This window comes from Schistocerca cancellata, chromosome 8, assembly GCF_023864275.1.
Source record: "Schistocerca cancellata isolate TAMUIC-IGC-003103 chromosome 8, iqSchCanc2.1, whole genome shotgun sequence".
Lineage (NCBI taxonomy): Eukaryota > Metazoa > Arthropoda > Insecta > Orthoptera > Acrididae > Schistocerca > Schistocerca cancellata.
Genome location: NC_064633.1, coordinates 341,892,724 through 341,917,352, shown reverse-complemented (window position 1 = coordinate 341,917,352; position 24,629 = coordinate 341,892,724). Strand labels below are relative to the sequence as shown.

The window sequence follows — 24,629 nt, the reverse complement described above, 5'->3', positions numbered from 1 at the left end:
TGTAGATTTTTTATAGTGAGTTACAGTAACCAAAAATGTTCCTTCAATAGAAAGCCAGATACAGAACAATAAGAACCCAATATATTCTGTTTTGTTGAAAATTAATGATTATAAAGAAATTCTTGGCACAGCATTACTGAAAGGTATTTCGCGACTCTTTTCGTAGTAACATATCTCATTTCGTATATGCGTTATTACGCGAGCAATAACAAAAACAAAAACAAAATAAATAGAAAAGAGTAATTTACGAGATACGTGAAAAACTCTGAAGAGACAGAGTTAAAAAAATTTTAAACCTTGTTGATGCCTTTTTTTCCATTTGTTAATTAAATTTTAAGAGTGTGACCTGTTACAATTCTGAAGGTTCTTTAAATAAATATATGAAATTGTTGCAATTTTTTACTCAATCAATCAGTCCCAACCTTCCATCCTACTGTCCAGTACCGCCATCCAGTACACACATTTAATTTACATTTCACTGTAAATAGCAATGGTTGTTAACAACTCATCAGTGATACAGATGATTGGGAACTATGAAAAGCATTATTCGAAGAGGACAGTTTAAGTTTCTGACATACTGCTGGAACTACATGCAGTGTTCACAGAATATTTACGGTTTAAATTATTATAACTCAACTATTAATTCTGGACAGTAAATACTCTTAAGTCACAAAGAATAGCTGAAATCTGTTAACAAGATAAGCAAAATTCTTACGTATGATGTAGGAAAGCTGATATCTAGTTGTTCAAACAAATTTCAGGCTTGCAGCCGGTCGTCGTCCAATACTTCCCACGATATTTCAACTGGGCCCCTGACAGTCATCTTCAGGTGAGCTGTCGCAGACTGGCGAAAACGTCCTCTGTTCCGCAGTATATAGCGTACTGCAACTATTCTGCGCAAGCGTTGAAAACTTGATAGATGAACCACGCTGCCCGCCGGCAGCACCCTCCCTGGTGGAATAGCGGAACTCAGTCGCCCTCTGCGTTGCTATTTGCCACGGCCGTCGATGCACTCTGTCGTCTTCGATTTGAGCAAATCGTGGAGATGATGGGATTCCAAGCACTGTCCAGATATGTTAAATCTGTTGAACCGTGACAGCGGCTACCAGCTGGACAGTGCATGGAATCCCATCATCTCCACGATTTGCTCAAATCGAAGACGACAGAGTGCGTAGACAGCCGTGGCAAATAGCAACTCAGAGGGCGACTGAGTTCTGCTATTCCACCAGCGAGGGCGCTGCCGGCGGGCAGTGTGGTTCATCTATCAAGTTTTCGACGCATGCACAGAATAGTTACAGTACGCTATATACTGCGGAACGGAGGACGTTTTCGCCAGTCTGCGACGGCTCACCTGAAGATGACTGGCAGGTGCCCAGTTGAAATATTGTGCGAAGTATTGAACGATGACCGGCTGCAAGCCCGAAATTTGTTTGAACAGTCAATTCGCCAGGAAAATTTTAAAATTGATATCTAGTTCTCAGGCTTTTTCCAATAGAGGATTTTTTTTTTTTTTTCAAGGAAAAAATAAATTGCTATAAAAGATTCTGCCAAAAATGTACTGCCAATTTCTGTTTACAATTAAAAAGATACAACACTAGAATAATAGATTAGAGAGAACTATTACATGTGAAAAGAAAACATTAGAGGCACAAAAAAATTAAAAATATAGCTCTTTATGATGACCGGTATACATCAAGCATACACATGGATAACTTGCACCATAACACACCAAGTTCGTGCATAAACGAAGAGCAGTCCCATGAAACACCATGTTATGTTAATAGGATGCACTGTGTTTTGAATGTCCTAGTCACATTATCGTTTTATCTGTGCCGACCACAGTATTGATTAGGTCACACCTGAGCACTACCCTCACACCTTTCCCAGAGCATCTTATTATTAAAGTTTATCAGTAGCCACACTTAAATTATTATTTGGCAGCACGCTTTTTCATTCACCTGATGAGGCATATCAAGTGGACTTGGCCTGTGACATGAGGTACACAAAAGAAGAGGTCTCCCTGCTCAGCAAAATTGACAGAGTAAATAACAATTATGTTATATATGGATCATTCCCACCAACACCAGCTTTTCTGAACTTTGCAGGTGGGAACTTTACCTGCAATACATCCTACGTTCCCGTAACCCTCCTGGTCTCAACCATAGTTAGTCACTGTACTCACCCATCCAGCCCCCTCCCTGTTCCCATTCCAGCACTACACAGCCGTCATTTCACTGCCACACCCAGTCTTTTAATTTATTTTTATTTATTTTTATTTCTCTCCTTTCCGCTATTTACCCCCTCCCCCCCTCCGCACCTTCTCTCCTACCCTCCATCCAAACTGCAACACTTCACTGTCCGCCACTCCCACCATACTATCCCTCCCCCTCCCCGCCCCAGCCTCCTCCTTACCCCCACCCAGTTGCCACTCCCATCATGCACTGGTGCTACTGCTCGCAGTGTAGTTTCAGCTCTCTGAGACTGCAGATGTGTGTGCAAGTTGCACTTGCGTGAGTGTGTGTGTGTGTGTGTGTGTGTGTGTGTGTGTGTGTGTGTGTGTTGTGCCTATCACGGCTCAGCATCTCCACTATATGGTGAGTAGCAACTTTCCTTCTCCCGTGTTGTTACATTTCATCTAGGATTTTCCATTGTTTAACAATAATGTTAATTTCTTACTCACTGAAAAATCTTGTTAAATTTGTTATATTTTCATTGGAGTTCTGCAAAAAGGTTTATGTCCTGACTGTGTTCCCTAAGAAACAGAACTCAGTGTCACAGTAAATGAAGGCTGACAGCAAATGATACATCTACGGCAGGTTGTGTTAACATTTACATAATTTTTCATTAACAACGTAGATAGGATTATACAGCAGATTACACATATTTCCAGTTTTGATACAAACACGCATACTTGGTAGGTGTTTGGTTACACATAAAATCAAAACATTAAATCAGTGATGGACATGCCACACAGTTAACTTTGCACAGAACATTCTGGATGTAACATACAGAAGATAATGAAAAATTAGCAGCACTCAATCAGATTAAAATTCCTGTGATAAAATTAATGAAATCTTCACATAGAAATGTTGGCAATAAACTTACAGCACAATCCACGGTACACCTTGTACAGCAATAAGGATCAGCTGCAAGAGTAAGAAAATATCACACTCTGCTTGTATCTTATCAGTTGCTGAGGTATGTTGAATTTCACATGTATAAGTCCCCTATGAAACAAGATCATAATATTTTCCAAGAAAAGCAGCTTTTAGAAACCTAAATAAATAGATAACCATTTTGCAATGTACTCATAATACATGTACTTAGTAAACCTAGCAGGTCTGGTAGTTTGCTTATTTTAACCACTGATTCATGAAAACATAGAGAAAAACAAATTTGATCATGCTAGATGGAAAGGTAGTAGAAAGTTTAAAGTTAAATGTCCCACCAACAATGCAATCATTATTGCTAGAGCTCAAGCTCAGATAAGGAACGGAAATTGGCCATGTCTTTTAGAAAGGAACCATCCCAGCTTTTGCTTTAAGTGACTTAAGGAAACCACAGAAAACATGGTTGGCTGTACAGGGATTTGAAGTGCCATCCTACTGCATGTGAGTCCAATGTCTTGTAATTGCACCACCTCTCTCAATGGTGGCAGATGATGTAAGAGAAGGTACAATGCATTCTATGCAAGAGCACACAATGAGAAGTTGGAAAGAAATAGTGGAACACAAAGGGCAGAGTTAGAGGCCAGGCCTACATAGGTACATCCAGTAATTGTCATCTTGTTGATAAAAACACACACAACAGCGGATATCTGTGAGTTATCTGCAGATATCCACAATAATTGCTCTGTATCTAAAAATTAAAGGACAATATCATTCTTAGCATACACTTTTCATAAAATTGTGTTACCTGTTGCCAATGAACACAATTGCACAAATCAGCACCGCCATCTGTCATAAAGTTAGCTGAAAATTAGCCTCTGGGGATTCTTGTTTGGAAGGTACATCTAAAGTGGAGGTTTGTTGCCATCCTTACCTTCTGGTACGACTATTTTAGCTGCACCCAAGGGACCTGCACATAGTGATTAGGCATTGCTGCAAACTTACCGTGTGTGTGTGTGTGTGTGTGTGTGTGTGTGTGTGTGTGTGTGTGTGTGTGTGTAGTCTGAGAAGCACATTCTGGTTGACACCACGAGTATGTGGTTGGCAATCATGTAAGGTGTGATACAGTTGGCAGATCACAAGGTTCCACTGTGCTGGCATCTCTGATCATTCAAAGCTACTGACAATGCTCCTTGGTTGCCTGCCCATTTCTTTTTTCACCACCAGACATCAACTTTTCTAACGGAGCATGGAGTGCTGTAAGGTATTTCATTGAACTTTACACTTACATATGCCCTTCCCCGTGGATGGAGTACCACTACAAATTTTGTACTGCCCTGTAGAATGATATACGCATTGTCAACATCTGGTGGGGCTAAAGACGATGACTTGCTCTTCTTTCCATTCTGCACACTTTCAAATGTGCATTCCCTTTCCACCCTATTAGAAGCTGTCTTATATCTGTTTCTTTTTCAGTAATAGATCTCATTTATGTCATTTCAAACAGAAAGCATAAAGCAAGTACTAGGCTGTTCTTGGACAAGCTATTCTTTGGAATTTTCATTTCATAGTCCAACTTCTGTTTTGTTACTCACACAGGCCATAAATAACATTCAGCATAAGATCAGTGAATCTATCAATGCTTGTATTAAATATATTTAAAAGTACATGATGCAATGCTTGTTACAGTCAGAAAAGTAACATGTTGTAATTATTTAGCAATGTAGTAACAGATGCATTCATAAACCAACTATGTGACTACCATTTAACAGTGTGAAACATATAACAACTTGTGTAATGACTTCATTCGATTTCTCACTGCGGCAAAAATATTTTACGGAAAAATTTGCAAAATCTGCTTTATTAATTATGACAGTATTTTATTATTATTTGCCAACTGCATTGAAAATATGCCAGGTCACCTTGTATTAAAATACGATTATCTAAATTATGAGGCACACGTGTAAAATGTTAAAAATCAGGTACGAAATTTCTTCTTATCACCTTTCTACATAAATAAGGAATAAATATGTTTTCAGACACTCTCATATGAAAAAGATTAGTTTCAAATTGATACAGCTGTCACTGAAATATGTTAATCCTCAATTCATATCAAAGCCAAATGCTGACTTCCCCAGATGAAAATTCAGTCAAGGAACAAGCCTTTGATCAGAACAGTGGCAGCTTAAACTGCTGTGGCTGTGGATCAGGATATAGATAAGGGTCTTGCAGATGTGGTGCAGACTCAGATTGGCATTTTTCTGATTGTTGCGACCTCTAGTTGAGCGGACAACAAAAACTGGGGAAATAGTAATATCACTGCACAACAGGAATGACAAAAAAATTAGGGCTAAACACAAATAAGAAATTTGAATGTTGGGCTCCATAAGGTTCCCCTTCTTTGCAGCAATCGTGGAATATCAAATTATAAAGAATGTAGCAAACAGTCGCGGAAACATAATTTATTTATCTTGTTGCAAATTGATTTCGACCAATTTTGGTCACCATCTGTGCTAAAACAAATACAAGAGACAGGGCATAAGCAACTACTACTTCAAAAAACAAAAAAATGACAGATGGCAGATTTCTATTACGAAGTGACACATCATAGCTCAAACACTATAAGAAGACTACATGAGGTGGCACCACGTTACAATAAGTACCCTCTACGTAAAATACAAAAGTAATGTACAATACAAGCAATAAGGAAGATATCACATCACAAAAAATTATATAGTGATGGTAATTGATAATACCAATTTAAATAACTACAACAAGTGAAAAGTCTGAAAGTTGTTTGTCAGATAATAATAAATTAAATATATACGTCAAAACCACAATCGTCAAAATTGTAAGAAGAGATAAACTTGCTAAAAATATAATTCCATTCACACAAATTTAGGAATGAAACTTATTTTGTCATAATGACGAAACCAAATTGTGGTATCAATTGCCATCTGCCGTTCTACATACAAACTACAAGTGCATCAAGAGGCACAAATCAAAAGTTGACACTGTTCAGGTGAAATTACAGTACAAGATAAACAATCGTACTACTTAAATAATGCGATTAACAAAGTGTTACACATATGAAGAGCCATATAAGTGAATAACGACTTTAGATCTACTATGCGAACTATGGCCTCATGAATAAATGTACCATGCGCTCTTATATTTCTCATGAGTATGGTGGTAACCGATGCAAGGATTGCTATATTACTGCCAACCACCGGCAATAAAATAGGTGCTCAAAAGCCACTCACGATCCAAGAGCAGCACGTTCAAAATATGTAAAACCAATTCTAAACATCGAAAACCATTTACCATCTAAAAACCACTAAACTGAGCCATTCTTATTCAAAAAAAGTGGTTGTTACATGGTAAATGTTTTTCGATGTTTAGAGTTGGTTTTACATATTCTGAGTGGGCTGCTCTTGTTGTGTTGTGAGTGACTTTTGAGCTCTATTTTACTGCTGGTGATTGACAGTAATATGGCAATCCTTGCACTGGTTACCACCATACTCATGAGAAATATAAGGGCGCATGGTACATTTGTTCATGAGGCTACAGTTCGCATAGTAGATCTAAAGTCGTTATCCACATATATGTCTCTTCATATGCGTAACACTTTGTTAATCGCATTATTTAAGTAATACGATTGTTTATCTCGTACTGTAATTTTCACCTGAACTCTGTAAACTTTGGATTTGTGCACTCAGTAACATAGCGTCATCTATTGAAAGTAACATACATGTGCCTCTTGATGCACTTGTAGTTCGTATGTAGAAAGACAGATGGCCACTGATACCACTATTTGGTTTTGTCATTATGACAAATAAGTTTCATTCCTAAATTTGTGTGAATGGAATTATATTTTTAGCGAGTTTATCTCTTCTTACAATTTTGACGATCGTAGTTTTGATGTATATATTTAATTTGTTATAATCTGACAAACAATTTTGAGACATTTTCACTTCTTGTAATTATTTAAATTGGTATTATCAATTACCATCACTATATAATCTTTTGTAATGTAGTATATTCCTTATTGCTTATATTTTACATTACTTTTGTATTTTACATAGAAGGTGCTTATTGCAACGTGGCGCCACCTCATGTTGTCTTGTTATAGTGTTTGAGCTATGATGTGTTGCTTCGTAATAGAAATCTGCCAAGGACAGTACTTCTACTTATGGTATGTATCGGTTAGAAAAATGGTATGTTATGACTTTGAATTTTAATTTCAGACACCTGTATATGTTGTAACTGATGTAACTATGTTTTATTGTCATTTTTTTCGTTTGTTAAGGTAGTTGTTGCTTATGCCCTGTCTCTTGTATTCGTTTTAGCACCGATGATGACTGATATCGGTCGAAACTGATTTGCAAAAAGATAAATAAATTATGTTTCCATGACTGGTTGCTAAATTCTTTATAATTTTACAAATAAGAGTATTATGAGTCTGGAAGGAAAAAATGAAATGAACTGAGGATATTCTACAACTGGAAAAAAATTGAGAGAAGCTAGGCTAGTATAATGAAGGCAAATGTGGGTTCAAGTCTTCAGATTTTTAGGGCATGAGATAAGTTAATGAGAGATTGTACATAAAAAAACTAACTTCTTCAGGTACAGAAAAGCAACTGATTGCAGAAAGCATCTGTCTTGTTCCATTTGATGCATTTACTGAAGCTCTGAGGGTTCTGTTCTGCAGCATTTTATGGCAGTTACAAGTCACACCATTACCAATTTTTGAGAAATATATATATCTCCCTCATTGATAAGAAGAGATACATGTGACAGGAATTAATAAAGGTAATTTGTGAGACAGTAAGAATAGTATGGTGAGACGTCTATCTACAGTGGAACAATGAGTAAAAGAATGAACAAGAAGTATTAGAGAAGATCCATCACAAGAAAGAGTTACAGATTGCTTAGTAATACTAATCTATAATTCTCAACAGTTATTTTAATGTTCCCATTTATGATTAATTTAATCACTCTTTGTTTCTACCAAATTCTTCTTACACTCCTATACAATGTTTACCTATTTTATTCTTTGTGCTCAGTTTGCCAAAGAGCATCTGACACTTCCCTTGCTATCACATTTTAAAAAAAGAATTTGATGACACGATGACACACACACACACACACACACACACACACACACACACACACACACTGAAAAGGTAACTAAAGTAAATAGATCCTCACTTAATTAAAGTGAGACAAAGAAATCATGAACTAAAAGTAAAATATTATTTGATACATAGGACAATTAATTTGCACATTACAATCTAAGCAAATGAAATGTATAAATACTACTGGAATGTCACATTTCCAAACAAATTTCGCAATAAAGGCTACAATACATTGCCTGCCTACCTGTATAGTGATGGCAGCTTCACGAGCGCGCAAGAAGCGTCGTCGCTCCAGTACAGACCGTGCCCATCTCTGAATGGTCACTATGCTTCCCACTATCTGTTGATGCAGTCTGTAGTCTAATCGGACCTTTTCAGATTCTCGAAGGAAGATCTTGCTTATGCCAAGTTGGTAATTATCACGATTCAGATTTAAAGTGTAGAGAAAATCACGAACATCAGCCTGTGAACTGCATCCACAGCCTCAATCATTTCAAGGTAATTAAGGAGGGAAAAAATTTTAAACTAAAAATTAAAATACTGAACTAACAAGTAAAACTAAGAGAAAAACAGTACAATGTGTTATCTCTGTATGTCAGAAACAAATAAAACTGTCTTCTGACATGCGCACCTTGCACAATATTGTTGTTAGCTTTTTATTCTTCAAAATTTAACCCAAAGAAACTGAGATAATTATTCCAGTTTAAAGTACAAGCAAAGCAGTTCAAATATTTGCTGCATAAATGGACTGACAGAAAAATGATTACATGTAGTGCCACTGCTTAACTATCAAAAAAACTTTTATGTCATATTTCGAAATAAAGTAGAAGAAATTTGGGTTACTTTACTCAAATAACAGTACACAAGAACCATTTTACTTTATCATTTCAGGTGTGTCACAACCACCAGGATTGTATTCCATCTTCAATTAAAAATAGAGATATGTTACACACCGTACATGATGAACTTGTCTCTGGGATCGCAATGGCATCACCAGATGTAATTATGCAAACCAAGCAGTTGGGACCACATTTCTGCCATTTGTCATGGAATAACTACACAGAGGGCACTTGTCACTAGGAGTTCCCTTTGACTAATCCTGCATATAAGACGCCCCAGAGTTGATATCAGCCATTTATAATTCAATCAATAAAGTGCATTCTCAGTATATCAGTTTGGTTTACAGTGTTTATCTTTTAAACTCTATTTCTTACTGGTGGAACTGGACTTTGACTGTAATACTTATTTTAAACAGCTTCTAATGCACTGAGGAGTGTTCTATAATCTCCATTAATCTTGTGTGTTGGCCGCCTTTACAAAAGGGTACTGCACGTTCATCATAATACCAGTAAACCTCCACCTCCAAATTCTTTAAAAATCATAATCCCATCTATATACCATCATACCTCCCAAACTTTGTAGCATACAATGATATAATTTTGCAGCTACACTCCTGGAAATTGAAATAAGAACACCGTGAATTCATTGTCCCAGGAAGGGGAAACTTTATTGACACATTCCTGGGGTCAGATACATCACATGATCATACTGACAGAACCACAGGCACATAGACACAGGCAACAGAGCATGCACAATGTCGGCACTAGTACAGTGTATATCCACCTTTCGCAGCAATGCAGGCTGCTATTCTCCCATGGAGACGATCGTAGAGATGCTGGATGCAGTCCTGTGGAACGGCTTGCCATGCCATTTCCACCTGGCGCCTCAGTTGGACCAGCGTTCGTGCTGGACGTGCAGACCGCGTGAGACAACGCTTCATCCAGTCCCAAACATGCTCAATGGGGGACAGATCCGGAGATCTTGCTGGCCAGGGTAGTTGACTTACACCTTCTAGAGCACGTTGGGTGGCACGGGATACATGTGGACGTGCATTGTCCTGTTGGAACAGCAAGTTCCCTTGCCGGTCTAGGAATGGTAGAACGATGGGTTCGATGACGGTTTGGATGTACCGTGCACTATTCAGTGCCCCCTCGACGATCACCAGTGGTGTACGGCCAGTGTAGGAGATCGCTCCCCACACCATGATGCCGGGTGTTGGCCCTGTGTGCCTCGGTCGTATGCAGTCCTGATTGTGGCGCTCACCTGCACGGCGCCAAACACGCATACGACCATCATTGGCACCAAGGCAGAAGCGACTCTCATCGCTGAAGACGACACGTCTCCATTCGTCCCTCCATTCACGCCTGTCGCGACACCACTGGAGGCGGGCTGCACGATGTTGGGGCGTGAGCGGAAGACGGCCTAACGGTGTGCGGGACCGTAGCCCAGCTTCATGGAGACGGTTGCGAATGGTCCTCGCCGATACCCCAGCAGCAACAGTGTCCCTAATTTGCTGGGAAGTGGCGGTGCAGTCCCCTACGGCACTGCGTAGGATCCTACGGTCTTGGCATGCATCCGTGCGTCGCTGCGGTCCGGTCCCAGGTCGACGGGCACGTGCACCTTCCGCCGACCACTGGCGACAACATCGATGTACTGTGGAGACCTCACGCCCACGTGTTGAGCAATTCGGCGGTACGTCCACCCGGCCTCCCGCATGCCCACTATACGCCCTCGCTCAAAGTCTGTCAACTGCACATACGGTTCACGTCCACGCTGTCGCGGCATGCTACCAGTGTTAAAGACTGCGATGGAGCTCCGTATGCCACGGCAAACTGGCTGACACTGACGGCGGCGGTGCACAATTGCTGCGCAGCTAGCGCCATTCGACGGCCAACACCGCGGTTCCTGGTGTGTCCGCTGTGCCGTGCGTGTGATCATTGCTTGTACAGCCCTCTCGCAGTGTCAGGAGCAAGTATGGTGGGTCTGACACACCGGTGTCAATGTGTTCTTTTTTCCATTTCCAGGAGTGTATATTCAATGCTATATTTGGATATTATCTGCAAAATGTGTTGCGAATAGAGTTAGTAGTAAATAAACACACACACACACACACACACACACACACACACACACACACACACGCACACACCTTAAAATTTTATGCCTGATGCTGCAGTTTTACTGCATAGACAGTGAAAGTACTGTAAGCAATGATCTTTTTTTCGTTCATCATTTTATGTGGATGTCAACAGGAAAAAGTTGTAAAGGTTTGAAATGTGTGTAAATTTTGTTTAAATTCTTTAAGTGCTTTCATTCTCAAACAGTGGATCAATACAGATTGTGTAATTTGCAAGTCAGGACTTACAGTGCCTCAAGAGATATACACAGTTACTAAATGTAATGCTTCGCATTGTATTAAATCTTTGACATAAGATTATAGTTCTGAATGAGTATATTAAAACTGCAATTTAAATTCTTAAATTTGGCTAATAACTGTATGAAATATCGAAAATCAAATTTTTGTTAGTCCTGGAACCCATTAAATTGGCAACTTGCAAGTAACATCCAGAATTCAGATATAAAAACCTAAAACTGTAGCAAGTTTCTGGAATCCTACAGTCAAATAAACTGACACATTTTTTTTTTAACTGGGACAAATACTGAGTGTTAAGCAGCACTAAGCAACGTGCACCAGATGGAGACACACTCGTGAAACACTGTGCTCACACACCAACAAATAAAAACAGTAATGCCAGTAATGGTCAATATTCCCTATCTCCTGCCAGAAGTATCTAATGATTCTAGTCCGTGTACAGTTGCACTGCAGTTACGTAACTGGAGAGGAAAAATTAAAGCCTGATTGGACAGGGGAAATGGAAAATAACGGATGTGAGAGTCAGCAACATCGCCTGTTTACAATATATTGATCTTCCTATGCCAACAGTGAAGATTGAGATACACACACCCCTAGTTTTGTACAACTGATATGTTATAAAGTTTCTGAGACTCCATTCAGTTCAAAGCCCAACATCCTTGGCATGATGAAAATTGTATTCATGAGTGCCCCAGTAATAAAGAACTGTTTATTCACATCAATTGTAATTTAAAACAATAGTGGAAGCCCCTTGGCGGAATCCAAACAATGGAATGACTAAAAATAACAACTCATTGCACACACTAATGAGCAACTGAATTACAGACATCTACTTAATAATAACATGTAGCACACAGAATCACCCAGATCAACATCTAAAGATGATGAGCATGTGACAACTCATCATAGCATGGATTCACAAGATAGTGAAAGTGTTGGTCATACATTCTGGTCAGTGACTGCTTAAATGACACCCAGCACTGCCAAAGCTCTGACTTAACTGCACACATTTCATGTGACTGTATCATCTCTTCGTAGTGAACCTCAACTCCTACTGACAAAATTTGGGATTAACGCCATGATGTATTGTCGTACTAAAGTTACAGGGTGTGAGCTGTGTGTTGTAAGCAAATAAAAAGATGCCCATGATTGGACAACTGTGGGGACAAATTTCATGTTATGTAAGCAACCACCACATCAGAATACCCCCACTACCTGCCTGAGAAGTTCCCTGTTGGTGCAGTAGATGCATCACTTCAAATTATTTTTGAGGTACTGTTTCCTGCCATTAGCGCAAAGGTATGCAGACTTGCTAGTACTGTGGGCTGCAAACCTCTTACTGTGATTACATAAGGCCACAAGTTAAAAACTGTCAGACTGTGAGACAAGTTGTTATTCCAAATTGGAATTTCCCTGCTGCATTGTCAGCTGGACTGGGCTCAAAAGAACTAAGTTCTAAAAGGGCCCATTCTCTCCACTTCAGGAGGGAATGAATGATGAGAACAAAAAGAAAAAAATTAAAAGAATGATTGGTGAGTGGTGGGCTGCCATCAGGTCAATGGTGGGCCACATGTGGCCCTTGGTCTGTGCGTTCACCATTAGGCTGTACCAACAGGTACCACAATGCATTTGTACAGGCGTTCATAGCTCTCTATCCACTGTGGTGTGTGTTGCAGCTTGGGTGGAGCTTCTATAACACAAAACAAGGTAGTGATGTGGACATTACTGTTACTCACCAGGTGTTCCCAAGCGTTCATTTACAACTGGTTCGACTACCCACCAATATGACATACAGTGCAATTCTTGCCATCAGAATTCTGTTGCTCAAGCAGTGGATTGTGACAGTAGATTCTGACAGTCAGAGTGTGGCAGTTTTATGTAACTTGGGACGCTCAGTGTGACTTTTACATGGTGTCATATGAAAAGCCTGCACAAACTATTAAGATAGAACGTCCAATGCTTAAGCCCAGTTAGAATCTATAACACAGGATATCTTGCCCATTCAGCACTCAACTGCACTGTTGAAACCCAAGACAAGATATGACAACATTCCACTTATATGACACAAACACAGCTTAGCGCGCCCCCCCCCCCCCTTTCTCTAACACACACACACACACACACACACACACACACACACACACACACACAGAGAGAGAGAGAGAGAGAGAGAGAGAGAGAGAGAGAGAGAGAGAGAGAGAGTAAAAATTGGAAAAAGAAAGTAAACACTCACAAATCAGTAAATATATAACAAAACTCAACAAATGACTGTTGGAAAACTTTTTAATGATGAATACTTTAAATATCAATTAAAAAATTATTTCAGACAGTAAAGGTGAATTATCAGTGTGACACTTCATGTATTACTGTTGTGCACAGCAACAAACCACCACATTAAAGAAAATTGCAATAGAAAATTACAGTTTGGCAAATGTGTACACAAAATACATCAATAATAAAATAGATACAATTGCCATCAAAATAAGTAATTGTCAATTTGGTAATGGTGGGAAGTGGAGATGGTAAAATTGTACATGAAGATCAGGAGATGAGCACATTATGCAGCTTCAAAGAGATGCAGGTTGCAGTATTTGGAGATGAAGAGGCTTGAAACTTCCTGGCAGATTTAAACTGTGTGCCAGACCAAGACTCGAACTCGGGACCTTTGCCTTTCGCGGGCAAGTGTTCTACCGACTGAGCTACCTAACCACGACTCACGCCCCGTCCTCACAGCTTTACTTCTGCCAGTACCTCGTCTCCTACCTTCCAAACTTTACAGAAGCTCTCCTGCGAACCTTGCATAACTAGCACTCCCGAAAGAAAGGATATTGCGGAGACATGGCTTAGCCACAGTCTGGGGGATGTTTCTAGAATGAAATTTTCACTCTACAGCGGAGTGTGCACTGATATGAAACTTCCTGGCAGATTAAAACTGTGTGCCGGACCGAGACTCGAACTCGGGACCTTTGCCTTTCGCGGGCAAGTGCTCTACCGACTGAGCTACCCAAGCACGACTCACGCCCCGTCCTCAGAGCTCATACTGAAAGCCTCAGCTCAAGGCAACCAGGTAGATGCAGTATTTCTTGATTTCTGAAAAGCATTCGACTCAGTATCATACCTGTGCTTATTGTCAAAAGTATGACCATATGGAGTATTAAGTGAAATTTGTGACTGGATTGAGGACTTTTTGGTAAGGAGGACAGCGCATGTTATCTCGGATGGAGGGGCATCGTCAGGTGTAGAAGTAATTTCAGGTGCCCCCCAGGGAAGTGTGGTGGGAATCCTGTTCAAGTGGTATATAACGACCTTGCAGACAATATTAATAGTGAAATCAGGATTTTTGCAGATGATGCAGTTATCTATAACGAAGTACTATCTGAAAGAAGCTGCATAAATATTCAGTCAGATCTTGGTAAGATTTCAACGTGGTGCAAAGATTGACAACTTGCTCTAACAATGTTCGAAAATGTAAAATTTTGCACTTCACAAAAAGAAAAAACATAGTATTCTATTACAATCGACTTTGCAATAACATAGTACAACAGCTTTACCCGTGCATTTAACTTGGACAGCACAGGCCGGTCAGCTGGTCCAGCTTTCCTGCTATGATGTAAGCAGCTGCAGTTAAGACGTACCGTAAAGGAGGCAAGCAGAGGAGCAATATAATCTGGAACGTCATTTAAATTTTAAGCAGAATTAAGTAATACACTGCAAATCTACCACAATATGCTCCTTTGATGACTAGACAAAAACTGCAACAAGTTGTCGTTTTTAGCTAATGTACTGTTGTAATTACAAACAAGAATGATGAAAATTCCTGACCACACGGTAATTTTTCTGCATAAGCTGTGTGTAACATAAGAGAGTATTGAAGGATTTCACCGTATAGTTAAATATTGAAGCCAGTGAAGGTATCACTTACAGTCAATCATCTGGTAATCTCTTAGCTCCTTCCTCATCCAAATCCGAGAAATACATTTCCGTTCCTGAAGTGTCACCTCCTATGTTGATAACGAGCCTATCAACAACAGAATCCACGCAGCTAACCAGGCGCAGCATTTTCTCTTCTTATTTTATGACGAGCTGTTTATATCCCACAAGCGTTCAGCATTGATTTGTGAAAATGCTGCATGTGTTAGTTCCAGTACATCTGGCAGTTTAACAGTCTTGTTACTTCTCGGGCCAAATCCCGCAGCTTGGTTCCAAATCAGTTCTGTTGGGTTCATATTGTAATGGTATAGTAGCAAATGTAAAAATGCAGCATTTGTATGATGTGCTCGATGCTGTGAAAATTGTTGTTTTTCATGTTTCTATGATACTTATTTACCTCTGTGATATAAAACGATGGGCATAGTCCAAATAAAGAGGATCTTGTTTTTAATTTTTGCTTTAAAAGATTAAGTTGTTATGTTTTCTTAATTTAAACAACTTCTATGAACTTTACTTTTACTTTACATGTGGCAAGGGCCGGATCAACCATATGCCTGCTCTATGAGCCTCTTCCACTTCTATCTATCCAATGCGCTGTTTGTCCAGTTGCTGTTGCTGTTCATCCTAGTTGTGTCCTCCTGAATGTTAGGCCACCATCTAATTCTGGGTCTTCCTCTTCCTCTTGTTTCGTCTATTGTTCTGCTGAATGCTACTCTAGGTAGTCTATTCTCTGTCATTCTTGCTATATGGCGTGCCCAACTTTTATGAACAATCTTTCATGAAACATCAACAATTAAGAATTTGCATTTGAAATGGAAACAGGAATTTTGCATCCAATACATAATTAGAATCAAGAAGACATGCCTTATTCATAAAAAATGATGATGAGTTTTATAATTACGAGGTATAGGTATTTCAAATTGAACAAGGGAAAAAAATGATTCTGTGGGAGATTTGAACCAATGCAAGAATATCCGCATCTGGTTCACATTCTACTACGCTACCGACTGCGCTACACGTTCAATGTGTGTCCGTCGATCAACTGCAATATATACAACACTGGGAAAACGTCAAAGCCGATTACCTCTGTAAATTTATGAAAAACATTCAGAACAGCTATTTCTAGCCACTTTTTAACAATGTTCCACGAGCGTGTTTTACTATGGAACAGAAAGCAGCCTCAGCCATTTTTATACTGTGCCTTAATAGCACGACAATCAGAGCACAACACAACATAGGCTGTTACTGTACACGATTTTTGAAATAAAAACTATGTAGGTAAAGCGTGATTAAGAGAAACATAGATGGCTGTTAATACATCTGAATATCTTAAAAGTTCCATTTAATGTAAATTAGTAATAAGATAGGACCTACTTCCAAGAGCGTAACAACACCAGTGTACGTGTGCTAGAGCTTCTGACCAATCATCGCGTTTGTGTTTGTTTACATCAGGTTTATTCTTATGATGAACAGATTATATAATATCTATGAGTCACTGTTGGAATCGGTCAACTAGTACAAACACCTAGGTGTATCACTTTGTAGGGATATGAAATGGAATGATCATTTAGGTTCAGTTGTTTGGTTTGTTGATAAAATACTGAGGAAGTGCAAGCAGCCTACAAAAGAGATTACTTACAAATCACTTGTGCGATCAGTTTTAGAATACTGGTCAAGTGTCTGGGACCCATACGAGAAGGGCAGCTTGAATGGTCAGAGGTTTGTTTAAACCATGGGAGAGTGTCACAGAGATACTGAAGAGACAGACATAAACAATCCTGAGAAAGACTATAAACAAAGTTTTAAGAACCAGCTTTAAATGATTACTCTAGGGATATACTACAACCCCCTACCTAACACTCACATAGGGACGGTGAGGATAAGATTGTTTTAATTACTGCACCTACACGCACAGAGGCATTCAAACAATCATTTTTTCCATGCTCCAAACTTGAATGGAGCACAAAGAAACCCAACAACTGGTATAATGGGACATACCCTCTGCCACGCACCTCACTGTGGTCTACAGAGTATAGATATAGATGTAGATGTAGAACAACAACAACAAATTTGACAGAAAACTACAGTCACAAACATATATTTGGTTGACTGTTTCAGACAGGGCTAATTCTAAACCTGGGCCTGGGGGAGGGAGGCAGGGGGTGCAGCATCATACTGATAAATGAATGAGCTCACAATGCCAAACTCTTTGTAAATTTAACTCCATTTTGTAATCACTGAAATATCATCACATACCCTCTGAACCCACAAAGTTTCATTCCATTCCCTTCACCCTTCTGGTGCTTCACTTTTTTTGTCAGGCAGTGAATTTAATCAATTTGCAAAGACACACGCCGCAGAATTGCAGTTACGATGAAAATCACCTCACTCATTTATACGTAACAGTAATCTTTTTCTCCAAATTTAACCCATAGATACAATGAAATACCAATTTTACAAATTTAAAACATCAGAATAAAATACAACAATGTAGGAAAAGATAAGACTGTTACTCACCATAGATATAACACCTTAAGTTGCAGACGGGCACAATTAAAAGACACATACACACAAGCTCTAAGCCACAGCCTTCATCAGAAAAAGAAAAAGAAACAGAAAAAAACACACACACACACACACACACACACACACACACACACACACACACACACACACACACACACATGACCGAACCAACTCTGTCAGATGAAACCAGAATGCAATTTGTGAATGATGTGTATTTCCGTTCATTTTCCTGGTGCACACTGTGGCCAAAACCTTAAGTAAAAGTGTCTTTTTAATTGTGCCTGTCTGCAACTTAAAGTGTCATTGTTACGGTAAGTAGCTCTATATCTTTTCCTGCATTGTTGATATTCCTACCTGGAGTTTCCATTGCACAATAAAATACAAATATTGTTTGCATAATAGGGTTATTAAGAAACCGTCATCAAGAATTACAGGATCTGAGAGAGAACCCAACAGCCATGATTGAAACAATAAATAACTGAAGACAAATCTTGTACCTTCTAGATGTATGTGTCTTAAACAGGGCACTGGAAAAGTACCAGAGAAAAGGAAAGGTGGTCATAACATGACATATAGTCAGAAGTTTATCACAAGCACAGGACCTCCACGCCAACTGTTCCATTTGTGGTGATGGGACACTTCCGTCCCCTACATTCTGGAACTATCTTTGAACCATGTTACATTCATCAATAGGAACAGTTTGTATATCAGTAAGATGAAAAAAAAATATTTTAGGCCAAATGTAGCCTTCTTCCCTTTTTCTTAGAGCTACACTATGTGATCAAAAGTATCTGGGCACCTGACTGAAGATGACTTACAAGGTTACGGCGCAATCCAACAAGTTTATGGTGTCCTCCATCAGTAATGCTGGAATTCAATATGGTGTTGGACCACCCTTAGCCTTGATGACAGCTTACACTCTCACAGGCATACATTCAATCAGGTGGTGGAAGGGGTAATGGCAGCTCATTCTTCGCGGAGTGCTGCACTGAGGAGAGGTATCGATGTCAGTTGGTGAGGCCTGGCACGAAGTTCGTGTTCCAAAACATCCCAAAGGTGTTCTATAGGATCCACATCAGGACTCTGTGCAGGGTAGTCCATTACAGGGATGTTATTATCGTGTAACTACTCCGCCACAGGCCATGCATTATGAACAGTTGTTCGAATGTGTTGAAAGGTGCTACTGCCATCCCCAAATTGCACAATGTTTTTTCACTGTTCAATCATCCAATGTTTACGCTCCTTACACCAAGCGGGGCATCATTTGGCATTTACCAGCATGATGTGTGGCTTATAAGCAGCCGCTCGATCATGAAATCCAAGTTTTCTCACCTCCCCATAGTACGTGTAGTGGATCCTGATGCAGTTTGGAATTCCTGTGTCATGGTCTGGATAGATGTCTGCCTATTACACATTACAACCCTCTTCAGCTGTCGGCGGTCTCTGACAGTCAACAGACAAGGTTGGCCTGTACACTTTTGTGCTGTAGTGTCCCTTCACGTTTCCACTCCACTATCACATCAGAAATAGTGGACATAGGATATTTAGGAGAGTGGAAATCTCGTGTACTGACGTATTACGCAAGTGACACCCAATCGCCTGACCACATTCGAAGTCTGTGAGTTCTGCAGAGCACCCAGTTCTGTTCTTTCACAATGTCCAATAACTACTGAGGTCGCTGTTATACAGTGCCTGGCAGTAGGTGGCAGCACGATGCACCTAATATGACAAACATATGTTTTTGGGGGTGTTCGGATACTTTTAATCACATAGTGTATGTGGAACTCTCTCCGCAGTCCAAAATGTCAAAGTGATAATGTTCACTCAAGTACTATAAGAAGCAAACTTAATATCTTACCTGAGTAATCCTTTTGGTAGCAAAATCCGATAAAGTTGTATGAATTCATCGTATGTCAGCCTCACATTGTAGCCAGCTTGCCTGATGCGCACTGTTTCCAGCATGCCCGTATACCTCAGCTGTCTTTGCACTGTCTCATTATCAAATTTATTTGGAATCTATAAAAAGGATCTAAAATAAGTCAACAATGATAATGATGATGATTTATAATAATAATAATAATAATAATAATAATAATAATAATAATAATAATAGTAGTAGTAGTAGTAGTAGTAGTAGTAGCAATAACAATAAAAACAGTTGGAAAAAATTAAAAGACATGAAGACTTGAAACAAGTAAAAGTGGTCCAAATGGTTCTTGGGCTACTGGAGGCCTTGTGGAAAGTTATCAATACACAAATGATATCACAGCAATATCCATTTGCCAACTAAAAGATGGGATCTGCAAGCCTTATCTACTGATAGATCGTGTAGTCCTAGGCACTTGGGAATAAAAGACAAATTGTAGCACAGTGACCTCAATTATTGTGTTTATTGTTGTCTATTGTATCACTAAATAGTAATAATAATAATATTGTCTGTGACAAAAAAGTTGATGATTAAATACAAAACAACATTTTTGATGCAATCTGGATGTTCACGTCAAATTGAGATAAAATTTCCATTTCTTTTGTACTACTACTCCTTGACACCCACAATAAAACTTGAAGTTCCTAAATGAGACATCTGTCCAGATCTGACGCAATCCTTACAAGGAATCAGCAGTGGTTTTATTTAAGTGACTGTTATGCAGCTTTAAATAAACCATATAAATCAAAATCAGGATGACCAGACCAGAGTGGAGTGGTTTGGAATCATTCTTATGAAAAACAGGTGAATTATATAATATTTAGGCAGATTGAAAAGTTGAAATGAAAATTCTAGAAAAATTTCCTGAACTTACATATTGAGCGAATGGCTGTGGAGAAAAGAAGTGTACAGAGAGAGATATTTTAGAGACAGAAATCTTGTGAGGGAAGAACATGATGTAAAAGACAAAATTGTAGAAAGAACGCTATGTCAAACATATGCCACAATGAACTTGAGGATGAACATGAGTATTCAGTCAAGAAACAGTAAGGCCATCACAACCTGTATACATTTTTCACACTGTTAAACTATCCTAATTTCCGTTACATTCCTTTTATATATAACCACATTAAATTAGCATGCACCTATGACATAAAACTACAACTTTTGTAGGGGAAGGACAGAAGAGGACACAAAAGGAAATCCTACGTCCATGAAAAGACAGTGAGTATGGTTCCACAGATTTTAACAAAATGAGCAACATTATTTACTTTATATAAAGAATGAGGGTTTTACAAGGAAGGAGATTAGGGCTTAAGGCAGAGCATATGTTTCAAGGACGGGGAAGGAAATCTGGATGGCTGGATATGGATTCGAACCATTGTCCTCCCGAATGCAAGTCCAGTGTGCTTACCATGGCTTTACCTCGCTTGGTAAAGATCTTTTTTGTGGTCAACCATGACATTCAAACATACAGTGCTATCGCTATCATTCCAGATATATATATATATATATAAACCTATACGCTATATCACTTTCACCGTTTATGTACATATTTCACTCCAAACACTTTCTTAAAGATGACTGGCAATGTGGCCTTTCAGTGCTTATTTCTAAACACACTTAAGTTTTAAGAATCAAAAATCCAGGATGGAATAAAAGCATAAATTACTACTCACCACACAGAGGGCATATTGGTCAGCACACAGACATGATAAAATATATCATCCAACAGCTACTAAAATATAACAGTTCACATTTAAATAGTCTGCCTGCTGTCCAACACCAACTCTATGTGGTAAGTGACAAACACAATTTACACAGACACCAACCTTATCAGCATTACTCTTAATGCACCGAATGAAAAATGGATTAGCATGGTTGAGTGTATCCATAAGACTGTGTAGTGACTGCTGAAACTGTGCAGTAACTGTCTGTGGCTGTTTTCGAGCTTTTCCTGGTGCTTGTTGTTGTTGCTGAGTCTGTGTATGGCCACCTAAGTTCTGAGCTTGTGTTCGTCCTGCAAGTGTCTTTACTGTTTGCAGGTTCTTGAGGCCTTTCTTACTGCGTTCTCGTGGTCTGAAGGATTTGTTTTTCCTGCAAAGTAACTGAATGCTAGTAACTCAAAGACTCATTTGCAATAGCACAAAAACACAGGAGATAAATATATGACATGTTCTGCATTATATCATAATTACAAAGCACTCCACAGTTATAAATACTTTATCGGAAAAACCATATGAATTGTATACTAAATTTCAAAGCAAAACATCAAGAAATAATTACAAGTGGGCCAAAAATAATATTCTACAAGATCAACACATAAAATCGCAAGATTTGTAAATCAGGAAGCAAACTGTAGAATCAAACACAAATGAAGCGTGTAAGAAATGTAGCACATGGAAAGAATGATACCAATAATTCTGTAAAACAAAATAACATACAAGAAAATTGGACTGGGTCAGCAAAGTAAGGGGGGTTGGAGTTAATAGGTGAAAAGTGTAAGAACTAAAACACCAAAGCACACAGTTAAGCTAATACAAGCACTTGTGATAGTCATAGGACACTGCAGAAAATTACTCCTGGCCATGACATCAGTAACATTGAAAAGACAAAAAAAAATTGCAAAAAAATCCATGAACAAATACTCTCTCATAATGAATAAATCCAAATGAAAATTTAGATCCCACAACAAAAAATGTATGTAAGTTTAATTCGCTTCATTTACAAATTGTAAGTTAGGCCTTAGATGCTACTGTAACTCAATAGATCAGGTTGTTTCTGCTTGCAGCCCCCTCTCCCCCCCCCCCCCCCCTTTCCCAGTGGGCAGCAGGGCATCTTTGGGCAGCGGTGGGCAGCTGTGGATGAACAGCTGACACACAGGCAGTTAAGCAGCCACACTGTAGCCTGTATAATACTTCAGCACTGGCAGAGCACATACGGGGGGAGGGGGGGGTCAAGGGGTCAAGTGTCTCATGCATGCACACACTGCATGCTGTAGGGCCAACTGGTGGGTACCCTGTACTACCTGCACCTGCTTGAGTGTGAACCGAGGGCAGTATTAGAAGAGCCTACATTACATGGGCAAATTCTGAAGTTGAAGGAAGGCAAGGCCATGCCACTACCGGTTGGGAGCATGCTCAGAGAAGTATTGTAGCATTCAAATCAGCTTTAGGCTTATGACAGCTAAAAGAAAGGAAGGATGGAAGACTGGAGCTTAATTTCTTGTCACTGAAAATGCCACCAGAGAGAAAACCAAGTATGGATTAGAGAGTAACAGTAAAGGGGATGAACTGTGCCCTTTTCACAAAAACCATTTGAGATTGTAGTATTTTTTAACAAAAATTTAAGGAGCAACTGACACTATTCATAGCAAGATAACAATTTATAGCAGTAAATAATGCTGTTGTCTGCATACACTTCATTCAGTACATGAATATGAATAAGAGTTTACAATGAGATGACATGTGAGACAAACAGGTATGAAACTGGCGAAAGACAGGTAAGTACCATCACAGCAGAAATATAGAAAAGATAGAGCAGAACTTGAGAGAAGGAAAAAAGTGGATAAAGTGAAAAATGTGTACACAAAAAAATAACAATGCAGAACATAAACAGACCTTGTGGTATGGAAGAGTACCTGGATGGATCCTATTTTGCAGATCCAAATGAAATGTTCCAGAAGCCTTTCATTTACTTAGTGACATTCTGATGTACAATGTTCTGTGGCAGTACTCAAAGTACATTCTGAAGCATCTCGAATGAATTTGGTATTTGTACCCTATTCTCAACTGCTGTTTTCTTACAAGAGAAAAACGCACTAGGAACATGATGCATTATAAACACATAAACAGAATTTTCTCAAGAGCAGAAAGGATATTAGCATAATGTGCAACGAAGCAATGATAAGGCTACAGAACCTAGTCATTTCCTTACCTGGATGTTAAACATGTATATAAAGAAAGATTCAATTCAGAAAGTTAAAGTCACATGGGGGGAGATGACTTGGCCACCACTTCCTCTCAGAAAGTCCAACCCTACAACAACAACAACAACAACAACAGAAGAACTAGAAATAGATAACAGGATGTCTACATACAGACCACACAATTTCTGCAGATTGCAGGCCACTTGTTTGTGAGCATAGTACACCTGATATATTTCATTGGATTCAAATCAAGCAAATATGGTGACCAAACTGACAACACAAGTTAACTACTATGCACCTCAAACCATTGTACCACAATTCTGACTTTGTGGTACGGGCAGTTATCCTGCTGCAAGACACCATCGCCATCAGGAAAGACAAAGCATGAAGGGATGCAGGTAATTTGCAATAAGGTTCAAGTAGTCCAAAGCTTCATGGAGCTTACTTTCATAGGTCCTATGGAAGACCAGGCAAATGTCTCCCATAGTATAATACAGGCTTGCTTCTATGGCACGCTGCAGGTTTCATGTAACACTAAGAGAGATTCATCAGACCAGACAACACGCTTCCACTGATCCACTTTCCGATCTTGAAAATTTCTCACTTACTGCAATCACAACTGATAATGAGGTTAGGTCAACATGGGAATATGCAACGGTCATCTGCTGCACAGCCCATGTTCAACAATTTGTGCTGAATGGTGAACTTCTAAACACTTGTGCTGCTCCATCATTGTAGTCTGTCGTCAGACCTATCACAGATTGCAGCCTATCCTGCTCTAAATAGTGGGCCATAATATGACCGCTTGGGCTGCTACAGTCTTTAATGCGTACCTAAAGATATGCAGTTCCATCTTACT

The 24,629-nt window shown here is 39.3% G+C and overlaps 1 protein-coding gene across 1 annotated transcript in view; it reads right to left on the bottom strand.

The window, feature by feature from the left end:
• LOC126094510 (unconventional myosin-IXa-like) overlaps positions 1 to 24,629 on the bottom strand; it is a 303,759-nt gene that overhangs the window by 157,075 nt on the left and 122,055 nt on the right. Inside the window, 3 exon segments of the mRNA XM_049908919.1 lie at positions 8,490 to 8,715; positions 19,774 to 19,931; positions 21,675 to 21,939. Of these exon segments, the coding sequence (XP_049764876.1) occupies positions 8,490 to 8,715; positions 19,774 to 19,931; positions 21,675 to 21,939 (649 nt within the window).